The sequence below is a fragment of the Chelonia mydas genome, chromosome 2 (genome assembly GCF_015237465.2).
Source record: "Chelonia mydas isolate rCheMyd1 chromosome 2, rCheMyd1.pri.v2, whole genome shotgun sequence".
Classification (NCBI taxonomy): Eukaryota; Metazoa; Chordata; order Testudines; family Cheloniidae; genus Chelonia; species Chelonia mydas.
The window spans coordinates 88,879,543-88,900,071 of NC_057850.1; the positions used below are offsets into that span (position 1 = coordinate 88,879,543).

Sequence of the window (20,529 nt, forward strand, 5' to 3'; positions counted from 1 at the left end):
GCCCGCCCGGCACAGTCTGTTCCGCCCCCCCTGAGCGCGTCACGGCCCCTCCCCCGCTGAGCCGGCTCTTTCTTTGCCCGGAGCCCGGCGAAGAGCGAGCGCGAGGTCGCCGTTGGAGCTCGGGTGCCGCAGCGGAGCCATGAAGATCTGGAGCTCGGAGCACGAGTTCGGGTAAGCGGGCGGCAGCAGGCGCCGGGCCCCAGGCTTGAAGGCGGGGCGGTGATTCCTGCCGGCCGGTAGCGCGCTGGCCCTGCGGCCCCGGGCTGTGACTCCGCCCTTACCGAGCCAGACGCCGGTCTGTGCCTGTGGGGACCCGGCGTGAGAGCCGGGGCTCCCTGCCGCGGGCCCCCGCCGGTCACTGGGCTGAACGCCCCCCCCCCCCACCGCACCCCCCGGCGCGATGATACTCCAGCCCTCACCCCGCGCCCTTCCCCCGCGGGCCGGGAAACATCATTTATCCCTAGCTCCGAGTTGAGGAAACTGAGGCCCAGAGCGGGGTTGTGACTCGCCCGAGGTCACCCCGCAGCTCGATGGCCGAGCCAGGTGACAGCTGTGTCTCTGCGGCACCGCGCCGACCTCCGGAGAACAAGTGCCAAGTGCGACCTATGACCTGCAGTTATTGCAGTGGCCTTAACTTCGCTTATCAGCCTGCGCTGCCACTGGGTGTCTCCCCCATTGTGTGGGTTGCGGAAAGTGTCATCAATTGCGCAGTCCCCCCGCCCTTTTTTTTTTTCCTCTGAGAAACTAGCTGATCATGAGGTCTTTTTGTAGTTAAAGTTAAGATTGTGCGCAGCTCCCACTGAGTGAGGCCTGCATTTTGCTGTTCAAAGGGGGTGCACTTGGTGGCAGTGCAGTATGGAGATCTGTGCAAAATGTTGCATATCAACGTGAGAGAGGTGACTGAGGGCTTCTCTAATGGGGAAGTTTTACCGGTAATACTGATGTGACCCCTTGTGGACATTATTAATCCTGTAAAAGAGTGGCTTTTTTTCACCTTAGTTTAAATCACTTCTCAACCACCAAAGAAGCTGTTATAATAGAATGAGTGTCCACTGGGGAGTTCTGCTGGTATAACTACATTGGTTTAAATTCACCCCCCAAATTATGCTGAAACTTTCCCATATAGACAAGGGCTGAAAGCAGTGTGAAAGGTTTCCACATCTGTCTTCTGTTTGCCAAGGTATGCAGGAAATAGGACTCCAAAAGGGCAGAGTTATGAAACTGACAAAACTATTACATTATTTGGCCTTAAGGCATAAGTATTCATAAATGACCTTTCATAATATTAGAGCAAACACAGATGTAGCTGATTCTCCTAAAGGGTATAAACAGATTAAAACTGAGTTATTGTATGTTTCTTTCTTCTCTCCCCCGCCCCCCCTTTTTTAAAGCGGTAATGTGTTTTAAATAATCCTTGAAATATCTTCAATGAACTGCTAACATTCAAAGTTAATAACTTACTTTGTCATTTATTTCATGTTGTTCTTCATATAAGTGAAGCATTTAACTGCAAAAAAGGTTACGTATGACATTTGAAAACTGCTTGTGTCATACAGTTCTTGTTTTGTATAATTGGTAGCAAAGTTATAGAATGGGAATACTTGTGTCAAAGTCTAGCCACATCATACTGGGAAACATCTGTAGATAACAGGCTAGAAACTTCAGTGATGATGGCTTAGACATTTCAAAACAACGGCTTCCTTTTTGCATTTGTTTATATATATGTTGTGGTGCAGATTGGTAGGTATAAACTTGTGGGGTTTTTTGATTCACTTTTGTTTTTAAAGTCTGAAGTCATAGCCTCACTGTATAGACCTATGATATAGTCCCTGCTTCCTAGGACTCTACAGTCTAGACTGGATAAACCTAGGAGATACGGGGCAAGGAAGGAAGAGGGAAGGAGGAGAGTAAGGTCAGAATGTGACTCTGAAGTCACAGATGAAGCTTATAGTTGTTTGTGTTGTTGTTTTTCACCACCCAGTTCTTCCAAGCTGATGGAAGTGGGTTTTGAGGAGGGATTTGAAAAATGTCCCATTATTGCAAACTTCAGTCTTGCTTTACCAGTGTTAGCAAATTTGGGAGCCTTAATGTAGGTGTACCATCTGTGTTTAAAGCGCCATGTCATCTAGCCTGGCACAGACCCTCTGTCAATTAGACATGCTATGTCTACACTGCAGTAAAATACCCATGGTTGGCCTTTATCAACGGACTCTAGCTTCGGTTGCAGAGCTATAAAATTGCAGTGTAGGCATTTGGGCTGGAGCCTGGGTGCTGGGACCCTATGAGGGGGGCGGAGTCTGCACTGCAATTTTATAGCCCAAGCCCCATGACCCACAGTCAGCTGATGTGGGCCAACTGTGGGTACTTTATTGCAGTGTAGAGAGAGTGTTTAAAATGTCACTGAAAGCCCCCCTATGCTAGGGCTCTCGCAGTTGCTAACATAGGTGAAGCTAGAATGATGTTAGCAGCAATCTAAAATCTTTGCAAAACTTTCTTAGTATAGGGGTTTGTACTGGTTTAACTACATTTACTTCAGATAAGCTGGTGTACATTTGGTATGTGGACAAAGATCTACTCTCAAAGTTTTGACAGCTGAAGTTATGATGTGTAAACCAAAACTTCGAGTGTAAAATGAAAGGTGGGTGCTAATAAAGCTTTCTCTTGTGTGGCACAATTTCTGTTTTGAGCAACTGCAGAGCTTGACTTGAAAATCCGTTGTCTGTGGGACATAATACTTTCTTGATGCTATGTGAAAATTAGATTGCAGAATGTGAGGCCTGCAAAACTGTATGCTGCAATGTGTGTGAGTGTAGTTAGATCAGAGATTCATAAAATGGCCTTTAGCTCCTTGTAAGTCTTCAAGGACATCTTGCCTTTGTTAATCACCTTTATGCTTAGTTTTATGTTCATGTTACATTGCATAATTCCTGAAGATAATATGAAGACCAGTTCATGCATATCTTTTAGTAGAGAGCAGGGTCAAGAAATAGAGGAAGGAAATTTTTTTTTTTTTTAATTTAAAGCAAATATTTCCCCATTTGAAGTTGAAGGACCATTTTGTTTTTCCTGTTCATGCTGGAGATGTTTGCAAAACTCCATTTTATTATGTGTGTATAGTTATAGAGGAATGTCTTGTAGATGCCTTCCTACATGGGGGAGTTAAGCTGTAGTCAAATTAAAAACTAGAACACTTTTCCATTATTTATCTAATATAGCTCCTATAACAAAGTGTGTGTGTGTCAGAATGACTCGATATTTTACTCTTTATGAAACCTCACCTATTTAAACATCTCCAATAAAAAAGATAAAATACTGTTTAGTCAGAAGTTGGAATGAAACAAACATCAAATCAAATTCTGGCATTGAGGGGAGTGATTTCAAAAGTTAGAGCCTCTGAGAACCTTGTTACTGACCTTGGAAAGCTGGGCCTTAGGAGCTGACTTTCAAGACTTCAGAACATGACATAAGGCTGTTTGCCTCGGAGGTCCTGACTATGCTAAACAAAAACAGTAGTCAGTTGTATAAAATTTACTGGTGCAAGCTTATTCTTGTAAGGGTTTTAACACCTCCACATAGCAACACCTTTTGCATGGTGCCTGCACTTGTCTTTTATTCCCTAAATTTTTTTTCCACTGCAGAGCCACAGTTGCTAACAGCAGTGGAGCTGAACAAGTGTTAGTAATATGGAAAACTTGAGTGCAGAAAATACCTGAGAGAAACTACTGTAGATTGTGTTGGTTTAGCTGGACTTGAGCTTGCTCTGTGAAGTAACAGCTGATTTACAAAATGAGAGAATCCTACTGCAGACAGTAGCAGGACTGTGGGTAGCAGACCTCCGCTGTATTTGGCTTTCAGTGGTTGGTCTACTAGTTTAGATGAAGCAAAACTGTTAAAGAAATCTTGATAAAGATCTGGGGGAATATGGTGTTTAGTTCAGAGGCTGCTGAGGGTGTAGGGGGAACGTGTTCCTGACACTGTCACTTTGCTAATCTAGTACAGGGCGGCCTTTATATGTGAATAGCAAGAGCTGAAGGTAAGGTGAGTACCAGTCTCCATAACCCTAGAACATTAAAAGAAATTTTCAAGGAGGCCAGCTTTAGTTTGGAGAACATGACCTCATAAATCAGTTTGCCGTTTTAGTCCTGGGATATTAGAGAGACAAGGTGGGTGAGGTAATACCTTTTATTGGGTGAAAGAGACAAGCTGTTGAGCTTACACGGTCTCTTTTTCCCAGACCTGAAGGAGAGCTCTATGTAAGCTTGAAAGCTTGTCTCTTTCACCAATAGAAGTTGGCTCAATAAGACAGGTTTCAGAGTAGCGGCCGTGTTAGTCTGTATCTGCAAAAAAAAAAAAAAAAAAAAAAAAAAAAAGAGTACTAGTGGCACCTTAGAGACTAACCAGTTTATTTGAGCATTAGCTTTCGTGAGCTACAGCTCACTTCATCCGGTGCAATGCATTCAATGAAGTGAGCTGTAGCTCACGAAAGTTTATGCTCAAATAGAGAGTGCCTCGTCCACCTTGTCTCTTCTACTCTTAGGTAAAGCTTATATTAACACCATATTGCTAGAACAAACATCATTTATCAAGCACCTATTATCTATAACTCAGCCTGTTCCAGCTTCACCCTTTTTAATAGTTCTCAAGTTAGACAATCAACAATCACTTTGGAACAGGTTGATCATGTATAATATGTATGCAATACAAAGTACACTTACACAAACTATCAGGTATTTTTTCAACACTGTCAGTATTGTTTAAGAACAGAAGAATTTCCATACTGGATCAAACCCATCATCCATCTAGTGCAGTCTTATCTCTCTTGTATCTGACTGTGGCCAGTACCAGATACTTCAGAGAAGGTGCCAAAGCCACACAGTAGGTGCATGTGGGATGATCTGCCCCATGTACTAGGTTTCCTATAATCCCAAATAGTTAGAGATTGGTTTAAATCCTGAAGCATGAGGCTTAACATTGCGTCCAAAATTTGTTAGCATTACCTAGATATTTATTATTCCTTTTTGCTTCAGTGTCCTTTGGTGGTGAGCTCTACTGTTTGTTTACATGTTGCATGGAAAAGTATTTCCTATTAATTGTTGTGAATTTGCCATCTTTAACTTCAGTAAATGTCACCTTGTTCTTGTGTTAGATCAGGAGCTTCTGTTTTTCCTGTCTATCTTCACTAAAACTTCCTCATTTTATGTACCTTGTTTCCTTTCCAGGTAAACAAATAAGAGGAGACATGACAATCTGTCTCTCTAATCTTTCCATGTAAAAATTCTTCCATGCCCCTAACTATTTTAATAGACCTTCTGAGCCCCCCTCTAATTCAGCAATATTTGTTTTTGATGCGAGGTGACCAGTACTTCACCCAATACCCCAGATAAGTCTGCACCACTCATTTGATCTTAGATGAATATTGTTAATGAAATGTATAAATACTGTCTTTTTTTTTTCCCCCTAGACACCCATGGGATACAGTTATCAAAGCTGCTATGAGAAAATACCCCAATCCCATGAATCCATGTGTGGTAGGAGTAGATGTGATAGACAGAAGCCTTGATAACCAGGGAAGGTTACATAGTCATCGACTTCTCAGCACAGAGTGGGGACTACCAAGTATTGTAAAAGCGGTATGTTTTTATAAGTTGAATGAGTAACTGACAATGTAATGCATCTAAACACTTCATCCTCTGGGATCTCAACTCTGAATTGATAGGAAACATCTTTTCCAGAAATCGTAGGGAAAGTGTAATAATATAGCAGTACATCTCTTGCCGTGAATGCATTGCAGTTTTTCCTGAAATGTTAATCAAATTTCAATTGTGGTATCTTCCAGGCAGGGACTATGTCCCTTTGTGTGATTGCCTAGCACTCAGCATGTTGAGATCTTGATCCTGATCAGGGGGTTCATGTACAACCACAACATAAATATGTAAAAGTAGTAATTTGGAACACCTTTTGTAATTTACTCTGATGTCATGTTGAATATTTAAATAGAATGTTTTGTCTTCTAGATTTTGGGAACAAGTAGGACTTTGACATACATTAAAGAACATTCAGTGGTAGATCCAGTAAAAAAGAAAATGGAACTCTGCTCCACCAATGTAAGTGACTAAGTGAGGTCAGGAAGCTTTTGGTAATGGCTGTAGGAGAATAGAACAACCGCCTGCTTATTTGCAATACAAAAGAAAGCTTTGCTTTTAGAAATGCACAAGCTTGCACTCACTGCTGTCAAACAAAGCCCCAACATTTTCAATGTGAACTGGATGGTTTGAAGCTTTTCTGGGTTGCCATTTGCTAAATAACATTTCCCTTTTCAGTTGCTGTTGACTGCTTCTTTGTATGAGTAAGCAACTTTAAATATGTAGGCAATATAAAATATTTGTGTGGGTGTAACTTTGATGTCAGGTGAAACCATCTTCTGAGAAAGCAGAAATGACAAACTTATGTATTAGAGAATAAAATATGCTGGCCAAAGAAATTTTCACTAAACAGCAGCAGAAATAAATTTAGAACTATATTGCAAATCTTTAATCTTGTTGAAATATGCAAACTGTTATGTTGTATTCTAATGTCCTTCAAGCTTATCAAGTTTTAAATGGAAGATCTCAGTAAGAGTCTTGTCTTTGTACAGTAAATGTAGGCTTAGGGACTTTCCTAAATACATGTTTTGTGTGTGATTGGTAAGACTGCTTATTTTCCTCAAGAGCCTGGATTAAAAAGCTTGCCATTGCAAACATACGGAAGTTCAGACTTGGTTCAACATTCACAAATGTTATTGAAAAGCTACCTGAATCGTGTTGGACAACATGGAATATAGAGAGACCTAGTGAAAGGCAAAGGTTACCTGGCTGTAACTGGATTTGCGATAGGAGAAGACAAACCACCTCTCTATTATTATTGACAATTATAATTGTGCTGTTACAAAGTACAGTAATTGGCCTGTTTTCTGCTGTTGAGGATAATGAAGCACCAGTTGGTGCTACTGAATTGTTGATAGAGGAAACCGCAAAGAGGAGAAAACACTGAGGATTTGTGTGTGTTTTGTTTTTAAGATTACTCTCACAAATTTGGTGTCAGTTGATGAGAGATTGATCTACACGCCTCATCCTGAAAACCCAGAAAAGTAAGTTGAGGTCGGGGGTCTGTCTGCTTCTTTCTGAGAGAGGGTATATTGCTCCTTTTTTGTACCAATAAGCTTTATTTTATGTCTTTCATTGCAGGACTGTGCTAACTCAAGAAGCAATTATTACTGTAAAAGGCGTTAGCCTGAGTAGTTATTTGGAAAGTTTAATGGCCAACACAATATCCTCCAATGCTAGAAAGGTATGCTTTTGTGGCAATAATTCTTGGGCACTTGTACTGCTGAATACCATGCTTAAGGCTCAAATCTGCAGGATTGGACTCTTAAGTGTGTATAACTTTTATTTTTAACCATTAAATTTGTGTTGTTCCTGTAAATGTCACCAGAAGCAAGAAATGCAATACGTGTTAATTAGTTTTTAAATGCATGCTAACCTGTCTGTAATGTTCCTATTGTTAGAGACTGTTACCCAAGCAGCTCTTAAACGCTCATGTCACAGTTCAGAGTTTAAAAGGCTACCAGCAAAGATGTCTATAAAGACTGAATGGCAAATTAATTCACAAAATCCAACACCACTCACACTGATTGCAGGCTTTGTGCTGAGCACAGTCTCATTTGTTCAAATTCTTATCTGCCCATTGCACTCCATGTGCGCCGTCCCTTTGCCTATGACTTGAAATCATCCAGCTTAGTTTAATACAAGCAGTTCTGCACAGAGATTAAATGACCTGATCTTTTCGATAAGAAGGAAAGGAACCTAGGCCAACTTGTATACCCCCTGTTGTAAGTAAATTCCCCAATTTGTGTTAATCTGCAAGGCATAGAAAAAGAGCTTTGTTCATCCCAAAGTACTGCTCACACTCCAGATAGGGCTTTGGGAGTGGTTATTTGCTACTGTTGGGGGCACTCAGTCTTGCTCTCACACTACTAGAAATCAATAGAGGATCACACCGGTACCTCTCCACTAGTACCAGCTGGAGGAAGAGCAGCAGACTGAAATGAATGTGGTGTGACAGAGCATAGGTCAGGTGTAGGGATGGGAAGGACAAACAGTGCAGGAGGGAGCAGTGAGACAGATGTGAGGGTGAGTGGGATGTGGTACACAAATAGAAGTGGGAGTTGGCCTGGTTGGGTAGTGGCACTTCAGGTTGAGTCATACTTCCCGATGCCATCCCAGGTAGTATGTGCCTTGGCCAGCCCCTTTCCCCTGGAAGTAGGATATCACTAGACCGTGATGCTGCTTCCATCACTTGATGTCAAGCATTAGATTGATGATTCAGCCCTTCTTGGTCGGAACGATATCTGGGGAGAGGGGGGTGGAGGAGGAGGAAATCTGAATGTTCGCTTCATCCCTGCTGTGCACTTCCCTGAGGCAATAGTAAAGGTGTGAGGGGATAGACTGGCAGAAATAACCCCCAACCTTAGCACACTTTAAGTGGGTGAACTGCAGGGTTTGGGGAGAGGGAGAAAAAGTGGCTAGTTGAATTTTGAGGGTGCAGATTGTATTTTTGTTCGGTGGCCATAAACATCTCTCCACTTAAACTTTTTACAATTCTCTCCAGTTCCACTTAGAGTAATGGGGTACATGCTGTGATCTCACCATCCTCTGATACTCTCAAGGGCAGTTAAATCTTTGGTTTACCAACAGTCCACTTAGAAAATGTCTGACATGTATAGAAAGCCAAATTAGAAAAGGGCTTCTTCCATATAACGCTTAAACATCTTTGTAGCCAAGTGTCAAACAGTGGAACAGCACCTTCTTGTCCTTTCTAAGGCTGCTAGGTCCATTCAGAGATGCTTAACTTGGCAGGAATTTGTGTGTGCTGTTTCCAGGCCTTTCATTACTAACAAGGAGCTCTACTTTGAAGAAGGTGGTGACCGCAGAAGCACAAGATTGAGTTTCTGTGCTTTCAGAAGTCTGCTTAGAGATGACAAAAGCTTTGCTGGAAAGTGTTTTCTGCTGTATCTTGAAATGCTTATGTAAATGTTGAATTTTGCTTTGAGGGTTTGAGATTGCAGGCCAGATACCTGAATACTACAATGATGAAAGATGAATTTTGTGCCATGTATTAATCTTTTCTGTGTTACTCCAGGGGTGGGATGCTATTGAATGGATAATTCAAAATTCTGAAAGCGCTCTAAGCTAGCAGTCTCTCTCTACATCTGCAGTTTGTACTAACTAGTGGTAACTCCGGCATTCACTATCTCGGTACAGCATTTCAGCTTTCTAGCAAATGTGTGCATGGACTGTTGTGGTTTTTATATATATGTACATTAGCTTGCATGTATTGTAATCACAGTTACATACAAGAATGGGAAACTTGTTCTCATAATACTAGAATCATGTATGTCTCTTTTTTTTTTTTTTATTGCGACCTAGAATGGGTCAAGTAGCCCAAATCCACTACATCAGTGAAGGGCAGACCTTAGTTATTTCTACATGTACTGCAGTGCTTTTGTACCATACTATTGCCTCTTTTACATGTATATGATAGATTACTGCAGGTACCTAAGCATGTGAAAATGTCACTCTTTAATAGGGGCCCACTCCAGCTTGGTCAATTAAATTTGACTAGATAAGAACAGTTATCTAAAGAAATTAACCAAAAAATGTTTGGTTAATGGAATCAGCCTTATTATAAAAATGGATCAGAATTGCACTTACTGTGTTTAGGGTTGGTTTTCTCAGAACGGGTGCCTAACAAGAATAGTTTTCAGCACAGAGTTATCGCTACTTGCTTTGTCTTCCGTGACAGGAATTGATCTGGTCTCCTCCTTTTTATTAGACTTTTAAGAGGTAGATGGGTGATTGGGAAGGTGGGGAGGGGCAGCTTCTGTTGGTGGTTTAAAATTTAGGTTAAAGCTGAACATATTTTACTCTGATGAATTCATAGAATATCAGGGTTGGAAGGGAGGTCATCTAGTCCAACCCCCTGCTCAAAGCAGAACCAATCCCCAAGTTTTGCCCCAGATCCCTAAATGGCCCCCTCAAGGATTGAACTCACAACCCTGGGTTTAGCAGGCCAATGCTCAAACCACTGAGCTGTATTGTTGTAGTAAGAATCTCATTTAGCATCTTAAATTGGTTTCCTGGCTTGCTGCTGTTACAAATGACCTTTAAGCAACATGACTATTTAAAATTTAACTTTCAGATGTATTTCCATTTGTTCATGGTAGGAAGTGCTGCTTTCTTTCATATTCAGACTTCAAGGCTGAAAGGAGTGGTTACAGTTTTCATAGTTTAATGCTGGACAGTAAATAGTTCTCTTCACCTTTCCTTCCATTAGCTAGCCTACCTCGACTCTGTCATTCCTGTACTGAAAACACAAACTTCCAATGATAAAATCCTAAAACCTTTTTTCATAACTCTTCTCCTTCATTCCTTTATTTTTGGGGGGAGGATGTGTGTGTGTGTGTGTGTGTGCCTGCCTTATAAAATTAGCAGATGCTGGCTATGTGCTTTCAAGTTTACTTTTCATTCCACTAAATTCTTGAGTTGGACAAACCATTAAGCTTTGTCTTCTCCAAAAAACTTCAACTGGAGTAGTCAGTCTGCTATCAATTATCCAAGATATAATAAATCTTTATACCCAGTATTTGACCTAATATTGAAAGCATAATGTAGTGGTAACGTATGTAATGTGCATGCTTGGTTATGAATGTGCTTGCCTATATAATGTAGGACTTAAATAAAATTGTATTAAATACATTTTTATATATATATAAAAATAATGTAAAAATATACACTCCAATCCTCTGTCAGATTCTGTTTTCCTTTCACTGAGTAGAACTGCCCAGGTCCTTAATTTTAAAAGAAATTGTAGAGGTGAAGCTTTATTAACTTAGATTCCACTGGAGAATTGTTCTGAAATTTACCATGTCAGCATAGTGCACTGATGCTTAAGTTTTATAGGGATTTAAGCAGTTTTTCCAGAGCTGCGAGAAAATACCTCAGATTGTATTTGTTTTGGAAAACCAACAAACCTACTTTGAATGATTTACTGGTTATAATCCTTGGAAGGCATTTTGTGGATCTGAGTCCCACCCAAAAGATGCTGGCTAACTTTTTGACTAATAAAAGTCTACTGTCTATATGATCAGACTTAAACATTCTTAGTGTTTTAAATGTGTTACTTGTCTCCTTTCAGTGTTTTGTATATTAGCGACCCTGTAACTAAAAGGAAAGTAACTTGAAAAATAGCTTTTCAGTCTGAAAAGCTTGTACCTGGGGTTATTTCTAACACCTAACATTGGGGGAAAGAGTTGTGGTTTGTTTTTTTTGTTTGTTTGCTTTTCCCCTCTAATCTCTGTGAATATGACAGTTCAGTCAGTTACACTATTTTGTAATGCATTTATTTCCTGTTGCATGTAGCAGCCTGCACTGTTCTGTTGTAGCTCGCATGCATGCTTCCCTATACCCTGTGAGAAAGTTTGCCAGCAATAGTACCAGCAAAACAAACTGAAGTGGTAACTGTGTGCACAGAGGGGAAACAGGCTGAAGGGGAGGAGGAGGAGAATGAGGAGTTTGGTGTGGCCCTTGGGCCTACTAAGTATCAGCAGGGAAGCTGGGGAAAAAGACGACTTTGAAGAAGAATAAGGGTTGCTCTGACTAAAATAAATTCAGTTTTAATTAGCCAAACCAAAAATATGCAAGTTGGTGTCCCTTTAACATGTTGGTGGCACTCCATTAAAAATGCTGACTTCCAATCCACTAACTTTTTGTAAGAATTGAAATTTCTCATGCTTGGTCTTGGCTCAGGAATGAGAATTTTTGATTCTATGAGTTTGTTTTTAATACTTTAAAATCTTTTGAGGATGGGGACTGTTTACTAGTGTGTGGGCAATTCCTAGCAAATACTGACTGCTAACCGTAACATAAACATTGATAACTCAGTATAGCATTTGGATAACAAAGGGCTTTGTTTCTAAACTTGGCATGTTCTTCCTGGTGATTGAAGATGCCGCCTCCTATTTCACAATCCATTTTCTTTCAATGAGGCTAAATGGAAATAGCATTTTAAACTTGTGCAGTCTTTAATTTTGCTTAACTTGAAAAAGACTGGTTATTTGAATGTGCATCCACTCTAGTTCCCACTGGTTAGGGAAGAGGAGACCATGGGATAGGGACTCTTTTTTAAAAAAAAAAAAAATATATATATATATACACACACACACACTGTAACAAGTATACATATAGTGCTCTCTCAGGGGGTAACACCCTCTTTCTTCCTGCATTAGTAATATCCCCCAGCTATTGAACTTGTTTGCATGCATTGCAGTTTGTAAAGCTAATGACCTAATGACTCAATCCCATAGCGTACATTCTGGTGCTTCTTGCTGAGCTGCCTGTGTCACAAGAGTTCAGTTCTTACTGAAATATTGTTCTGAGGAATCCTGTCATCTGATATCTGCTCATTTGGGTGCCATCCTGTATTCTGCACTGTCTAACCAGACCTAGTAGTATCTTTTCCTAGAATGCATTTTAGAATGAACTGAGTACTTTTAATCCAGCTGTTTCATTCATTAGGGTGTATGTGTGGGTGGTAAGGTGAAGAGTTAATGGATAAGAATAGTAAGAACAGGACAGTATGTCCAGTGAAAACCACTGAGTCTCTAGAGGATGCCTTTTGTGGTAGTAATGATGTAAGAGGTTAAGGTGAGCTTGATTTTTACTTCTCTCCAAGAAGACTTGAAAAGCTTCTGACACTTGCTTGAAGACTAAGCCTGATATGTAAGTGGGAAAGTACCTGTGCCACCATGCCCTCAAATCCATGCATACTGAATTTCCATCCATGTATCTTAAATCCCCTGGAAAAAATTACTTCTTCTGTCCTCTTAAATAATAACACCTCCCTTGGTCTGTTCTGTCACCCAAATAAATTAAATTCCACCTTCCCAATCAGTTCTACCCCAGTCCTCAACTTTACAGGGTGCTGCTGCCCTCACCCCCTTGCTCTTAAGGAAATGCCTGGGTCCCTGCACCTACCAAATATTCCCCTGGGCACTCTGCTAATTGCATTGACCTTTCCCTGTTAAAGTAGTAGTGTGTTGAGAGGTTTTGTGGCCTTCCTTTCCCCTCCCCGCCAGACAGAGGCCAGTGTCTCCCTGGTCTCACTCGGCCTATGTACATGAGCAAAACTTCTACTCACCCTGAGTAAATGGAATTTAAAAGCCCTAAACTCCAGTACTTTTGATTAAGGACATAAAAGTTGTACCCAACTCTAGGCTAGAAATTTCTCATTTTAAAGCTAATCTTCAGTAAGGGTGTGACTAGAGTCCAGCAAGTTAAGCATGTCAAATAAGTCTCTTACATGAATTCACAAAACTGGGCAGTGCACATTCTATGTGGCCAATTAAAATAAAGAAGCTGCACACTTATATTTAAGTTTTTAATTGCTCTTAGTTACAGCACTTTTTCTTTGAGGCCGCCTTAAAATATCCTAAGAGTAGGAGGGAACAGGGCAGGGTGACAGAAAATTTAGTTGCCGTTTAAAAAACATAGCCCAGTATATGCTGGAAAAGTGACTCATCCATGAACTTAGAACTCCATGATACCCTTCCTACAGTCACTTTTTGATCAAATTTTGTTCTGACAAGTAGAATGTCTGTCTTGTTGTTTTTGTTTGTTTTCCTTAACTAACTACTGAGTTAATCTGAAAGTCCAGCTTGGTTCTTCCTGGCTCTCATCTTCAATAATCAAAAATTCTCCAAATGTAAATTTCTTAACAATTCTGATGCATCAGCTGGACTAGAATCTATTTTAGTCTCAGTATATGTGGTGGCTTTACTATGCTAACAGAAAAAGCAAATGGTAAAAATATCCTTATTGTTAAAGTAACCAGTAATTTTACATAGATCCTCTTTTCCCATAACCTCACTTCAGTGTGGCACAAACTTTTTGCACATAAGATGAAGGTTGTGCAAACACTCCATTTAATGAAGCTTCAGTAAAAACTTGAAACCTCAACATAAAACCCCAAATAATGAAAAACTGGTTTCCTTTAGAGCAGTTCTGAAGTCTGACACAGGAAAGATATTGAAGCTTTAATTTTAAGTGGCCTTGTATCCATTTTGATACTAAATTCATGTCTTTTTCTGATAGGGTCGAGATGCCCTGGAATGGGTGATCGGCAAACTAAACACAGAGTTTGAGGAGTTAACATCATCAGCACGGGTGAGCATGAAATCTGGAATGGCAGCGGCATCAGCAGCAGAGAACTGAGGCCACATAACACCAAGGAACTGTGACAGAATAACTTTATTTCCTTAGATCTCTTTTCTATGGCTAACACCAGACTTTTATATGTTCATAGGAATGTCCGAACTCGAGAAAAATATTTTTCTAGATCTTTCGAGGCTCCATATCAACTTATTTAACCAGTGAAGACTAACATGAGCTCTTATGCTTTCCTTTATTTTCATTTAAATAACCCCATGTGCTGTAGCCAATTGAAACAAAATCTTTCTGGCAATTCTTTAAAAATGCCAAAATGTGCCTTTTTATAAAGGCGGTAACTAGTAGGTTTCTTCTACCTTCTACCATCTGTTTTTTGTGCTCACTTTAAAAAAAAAAAGTGTGTACATATATTTATTAAGAATTTCTTTAAAGCGAGCAGCTGCTGTATTTTTATGAAGGGCAGATGGGTATAAAAGCACTGAATCTAGTGTTAGTCTTTGCTGCCGAAGCAAAATAACGAAAAGTGACACACTGTAAAATGATAACCTGAGTAAATAGGTCCATCTGAAAAGCTAGTTCTTGCATGATGGTACTGCCTCTTGCATTGTTAAATGCAGTGTCTGAATGTGATACACAGGTGATTTATGTCTTGGATGTTTGGATACAAACATCTGACAGATGCAGTGAGAATTTAGATGTGAATATAGATTTTTAGTTAGACTTTGTGGGGATAGAAGATTTTATTTTTGTAATATTTATTCACTGGTTCTAGTCTTTTTCTCCCCCTCTTCTGGAAGAGCAGCTGATACCTCCATGGAAAGCATTGGAAAACTATTGACTTCTAAATGGAACTTTTTATAAGGTGATTTGAATGAAGAGTATCTTTGTTGCTTCAGATTGTAACACTTAACTACTGTTTCTTGTGCCACAAACAAAGATATGAAGACTCGGCAGAAACTCAGATCCACTCTGCGGAGTAAATTTTAGGAGTACTAAAAAAAAAAAAAGATGAGAAGCAGAACTGGCTTTCTCTAGAAATTTTTTTTTCCCCTCTAGAGCTTTCCATGTTTTTGTGTTCCTCTTTAATTTACATTTTTAACAATATTTTTGTCAGGTTGGCATGAGTAATCGTTTTTAGGCTCATTTAAATGTTTCTGGTTGTAGTCCTTCATTGTCCGTCGGGGAAAACAAGATTGCAAAATCCAGTAACACCTATACGGTAGAATATTTGCAGAAAAACACAAGTTGGATTGCTTTCCAAAAAGTATGAAATCCAAAACTGTTAAAGGTACTGACCTTTCTTTGGCATGGATACAGAAATGAGTGTTTGAAAGCTGCATAAGTTTGATGCAGCCTTCAACTGAAAGTAAATTTTTGATTTGTTGAAGAATTGGAATTTTTTTGTGTGCACATGCAAAGGCTAAAGAAACGGTCTGTTGCAAAGACTTGATTCCTTGTGCAAACAGAACAAATGGTTTAGAAAACTACCTTTGAGTAAAAATTTAAAATTTTTTTTATGGTAAAAATAAATAATTGTTCCATAACTTGCTTTGATTGGAGTGCTTTAAAATACAATGCTAGTTTGGTGGAAAACCCACCAAACACATGCACTATGTATTTTGGTAATTGCATTGTCCTCTTTTAAACTAAGAGGTAGGTCTGAAACTATCAAAGTACGCTTTCCTACCAAGAAAATATTTCTATTTAAAAAAAAAAAATAAAATTTTTTTTTGGTTGGATAAGAATTAATCTTAGCTTTTCAGAACCCAGGAAATATTTACCTTTCTGTCTTCACATCGACCTCGGATGTTCCCTGTATGAAACAGACACTACGCCCAGGCCTTAGTTCTGAAGAGGTTGTCTTTCTCCAAAGGACAAGGACAACCTGCATAATACTGACAGACAGCGAACTCACTTCAGCTAAAATAAGTGTTACATGATGTCCTTTCCGGGGGGGGGGGGGGGGGGGGGGGGATGCAGAAAGGTCTAGTTGCAAAAAACGTTGTCAGCTCCTACCTTGCCATTTCATCCTGGCACATATGAGTGAGACACAACGGCCACAGCTGTGCAAATGAGATAAAACAGGTGTGACTGACTTGGGGAAAGTTGTAGTAGTACAACATTCCAACACATGACTGTTTGTGGGAAGTGTTAAATGCGCAGGTGTGGCTATGCTGCAGTAAAACACGCATGGCTGAAGTAGGCTTACAGAGCTATAAAATTGTACCATAGACATTCACCCCTCACATCCTGAGAGTCCTGGAGTCCAGGCTCCCGTCTGAGCCCAGACATCTCTAGTACAGTTTTATAGCTCTGTGAGCCTGATTCAGCTTACATGGGCCAGCTGATGGGTATTTCTTGTTGCAGTGTAAACAATGCCTCCAGACCTGTCACTCTCTTAGCCCCTTGCAGTTTGCTGATCACCCTTGTATTGTGCCTAATGCTGCTGCTAAGTTAAGCCTGAGTTATTGCTTAGGGTAGCCTTAAAATCAGTTTGCAGATATTAAAACACAGCTATCACTACCCCTGCAGCATTTGCTACTTGGCACCTTCCAGTCTTGCATATGACTGCTTCTGTCCCATCCTACCTCTCCTTATTAGCTCTTGTAGGACAGCCAGTGGTGCTGCCCCTTCCAGTCTGCTTCAGACACACGCTTTTTGGGCTACTCCACACTGCTTTCTCTTGGCCCAAACCAATTACAAATGCAGTCGGGTTGGGGGAGGAGGGGGTTCTCTTCACTATTCTGGGTGCCTCTCCCAGAAATAAGTTTCTGTAGAGCCATGTTTGGTCACTCTCAAGCCATATGTGTGTAGGGGGAAGGGTGGGGGTGTTCTTCCCCCTTGTAGCTCCTGAGCTGCTTCCTCCGAGCTCCCTTGTGGCCCACCATTCTCCATGGCTGCCTCAAGTAGCTTCTGGCCCTGTCTCCTGGCCCCAGAAGTTTCTCTCTCTTCCTCCCAACCCCTGCAACTGTTCTCCCTGGCCACTAGTTGCTCTGCACTTTTGCTGACCCCCTCTTTTGGCCTGGAAGGCCGTGACTTGGGTTGTAGCTACACTGGGGGAGGGAAGTTAATCCTAGCTGCTTCTTGGCTGTGCTCCAAGAGAGCTGCTTAAGAGCTTCTGGGATGTCTGCCCACCTAATGCCCTGTTGGCCCACATCACCACCTCCATCCTTGTTCTGCCTCCCGCTTAGTCTGAGAATCATTCGGGGTAGGGAGGGCCCTCTGCTTTAAATCTCCTGAAAAGAAGATGAAAGTTGCATCCACTCTTAATTTGCTAGGCATAGCCTCTTGCACTGTACTTTCTGTGGTCTAATACCACCCACCATGCGTATGCGTGCACCCTTGGGACCACTGAGTGATCGATCACACTGCATTTTGTTCTTATTTGCATTACTAGATGTTCATCAGGTCCAGTGTTACTCGGGATCTATCTTGACCTCCACGGGGAAGCTCATTCTCTTTCATGCCAGTTGTCTGACTTTAGGGTTTCTATTTTCCTGTGGCTTGTCCAAGCTGTTTTCTGTTTTGCCAGGATCCTCTCTTCTCGTGAACAGCACTGCTCCAGTTATAGGTATGGTCCTTTGTGCAGTCTGCCCTTTCATCCTGTTCCTCCTCCTGTCATTGTGGTAGTTCTGTGGAGCCATTGTGCAGAAGGACCCTCGGCTGGGGACTGCATTTTCACAAGTCACAACTGTGTATTCCCAGTCTTGCACAAGTGTCCCACTTGGACCTGTGGCACTCAGGTGAGCACCCCCCTCCTGCCCCGCATCCATCCAAACAAAGTTCTACAATATCTTCTAACTCTTTGGCTGAAACAGACTTTCTCTGGTTAGTCTTCTACGTAAAATCTCTGATGGATCAGATTTTATTCCAGTCTTGCATTAATCAAACTGCCCTGTAACTCTGGGCCCTTTTAATGTGGTCATTCTCTCCTGTATAGGGCATGTCTAAGTCTACTTTCTCAAATGTTGAGGTGGAAAACCTTACATTGCTACTGTGGGCTCTAACACTGCAGAAAGTGCCCAACAGAAAGGAGGAAAAAGCTTACACCGTAGGGAAGAGTTCAATCAAAAAAACTAGAACCTAACCTGTCCAGCTCCTTTTGGCTCTGGGAGGTGATGCCAAAAACGTAAGTGTTGAGCGAAAGAAAATCACTTGGCTCACTAAAGGGCAGGAGGTGCAGGGTTAGGTAGGAATCCTACACTATAGCACCATGAGGGTCGAAAGAAGGGATGGAAAGGAATTGAGGGGTTTGGTTGTTTACAGCCCAGCCGTACCTCAGTTAGTGATATTGTCAATGCAGCTCTTACCCACATGCACATCCTTAAACAAGTAAGAGTTGAAGCAGACTTCTAAGGCCGTCTCTGCGTCCCACCTCACGGTTTCCTTTGGTTCAGAGTCTAAGGGTTTCTGTCCTTAAAGCATCCATGCTGGTGTTAACTGAGACCATTTTGGAGCTGTCGGTTGTGTCTAATAGTGAATGTCCTGTTCTCCCTTGTAGCTGTGTGTCTACCTTGCACTCCCCCATGCACCCTTTAAGATTCCTCAGCGGTCCTGCGACTGCAGTTCCATAGTCTTCTATGTGGGGGCAGGGCTTATAGGGGTGCTAGGGCTAGAGGTACTAGATAGGAAAGCTCATCCGGCCAGGGAAGTGCCAAGGCTTAGTGGAAACAAAGCCCGAGCCTACTGAAAGTAGCTGAGGTAACTAGAAGAAATCCAGCTACAGCATTTCTGCCTCCTGAGAATTACAGATGACTGGGAGCAGTTTTGTTGCTGCGTAATTTTTAAAAGAGTACGTTAAACCCTGATCAACTTCATACTTTAACCAAGACCTTTCCATTAAATTAAATGCATTTAATCTTCCTTTATACTTCAAACAACATTTAACTCTTATTATGGTGAAGGCAAGGATAATGGATACATGGTAACTCTTTCTCATCTCCTACTCTTCCCATTGTCCTCTCAGTTCAGACTGTAAACTATGATTCTCTGCCCTGTCTGTAATGTAAGGTGCCATGCACACCTACGGTGCTAAGTAATTACACAATCTACTAAAAATAACTACTGTGTATCGTTTTCTTTGTAGTAAAAACAGGCAAGCATTTGCTGCTTTGGATTCTCTCTCTCCACCCCCCATATTTCACCTACTCTAGCCCAGGGAGCAGGAAATGGTGGTGGTGATGCAAGCAACTAGCTGAAACTATGATCTGCCCCGAGCATTTCCTTAAAGAGGATGCACAGATGCGCTCATGTCTTGCTGTAGTTCAACAGGTGTAAACTGAAGGAGGAAGATGAGCAATTCTTCCCTGATGAATAGTTAAAGTTGAGCTTATTATGGGTTAATGGTGCCAGTGACATGGGTGGGAGGAACCATGTGTTCTGACTAGAGGCTGGAAGGAGAGTGGGGAACCCTTAACTGTAGCTCAGGTTTCTTAGTAAATAACCCCACTTTTTTGTATATAATTTAGTTGAAGCCTTAATTTGGAATGTAAACTATCTGTGTCCATCTCAGAGCCTTGTCATAGTTTCTGTGCAGAGTGGAGGTGGAGTCCTGGATGGGAGTCCTGGGAGGGGGAAGTCAGGGGACAAGGGGGGGGGAAGAGATGGATGGGTCTGGGGGTCCCAGAGGGCCTGCCAGGGGTGTGGATAGGGGTCAGGGCAGTCCCAGGACAGAGAGCAGAGGGGGTTGGATAGGGGGAGGGGGTGCCAGGAGGGAGCGGTTAGGGGTCAAGGAGCAGGGGGGATTGGAGGGGTCAGGCTGTTTGGGTAGGCGCAGCCCTCCATAGTGTTTTGTACCCGGAGGTGGCCTCGGGCCAAAAAGTTTGCCCACCCCTGAGTTAGAGCCTATAATAGCAACCAGAATTTAGGGCACTAAGGCTAAGAACAAAAAACAATAATCACTATTTCAGCTCAGGTTACACAAAAGCCCATTATTAACTATTCATATACTCAAGGTATGTTTTAACCATTCATTATGTCAAGAAAGCTGGAACTGGAGAATGCACCTTTTAAGAGCTTTTTACTAGTAATGCATAAACAAACTGCATTTCAGTATCACAGCATTAAAACAAGCAGAAAACCTCCTAATGCCTTTCTTGCATATAAATAATTGCCCTCATCTCTTGGAAGCCATACAAAAGTACATGCACCATGATAGCTTGGAGGAAGAAGGGATTTGAGAAATTAACACTTTTGGTTTGTGTTTTATCCTTAAAGACTGAGTTGAAATACACTCCAAGGTGAAACCTACTGGTGGGACTCCTACTGC

At 41.5% G+C, this 20,529-nt stretch overlaps 1 protein-coding gene across 3 annotated transcripts; it reads left to right on the forward strand.

Annotated features, from left to right (window-relative positions):
• The first annotated feature begins 38 nt into the window (after positions 1–38).
• Positions 39–15,805, forward strand: PRELID3A (PRELI domain containing 3A). Of its 3 annotated transcripts, none has more exons than XM_037892884.2 (6): positions 39–171; positions 5,462–5,630; positions 6,015–6,104; positions 7,056–7,126; positions 7,224–7,326; positions 14,187–15,805. In XM_037892884.2, the coding sequence occupies exons 1-6, from the start codon at positions 140–142 to the stop codon at positions 14,304–14,306; spliced, it is 585 nt and encodes a 194-aa protein (XP_037748812.1). In that variant the 5' UTR covers positions 39–139; the 3' UTR covers positions 14,307–15,805. The 3 variants fall into 3 exon arrangements, with proteins under 3 accessions (XP_037748812.1, XP_037748814.1, XP_037748813.1); XM_037892886.2 differs by lacking the exon at positions 14,187–15,805 and adding an exon at positions 9,178–14,177; XM_037892885.2 differs by lacking the exon at positions 39–171 and adding an exon at positions 2,385–2,638.
• The last annotated feature ends 4,724 nt before the right edge of the window (positions 15,806–20,529 follow it).

Coding starts and splice junctions, on each gene's coding strand:
- PRELID3A (XM_037892884.2), top strand. CDS start 140: ATGAAGATCTGGAGCTCGGAGCACGAGTTCGG. Junction 172..5,461: donor AGCTCGGAGCACGAGTTCGG/GTAAGCGGGCGG, acceptor TTTTCCCCCTAG/ACACCCATGGGATACAGTTA. Junction 6,105..7,055: donor TGGAACTCTGCTCCACCAAT/GTAAGTGACTAA, acceptor TTTGTTTTTAAG/ATTACTCTCACAAATTTGGT.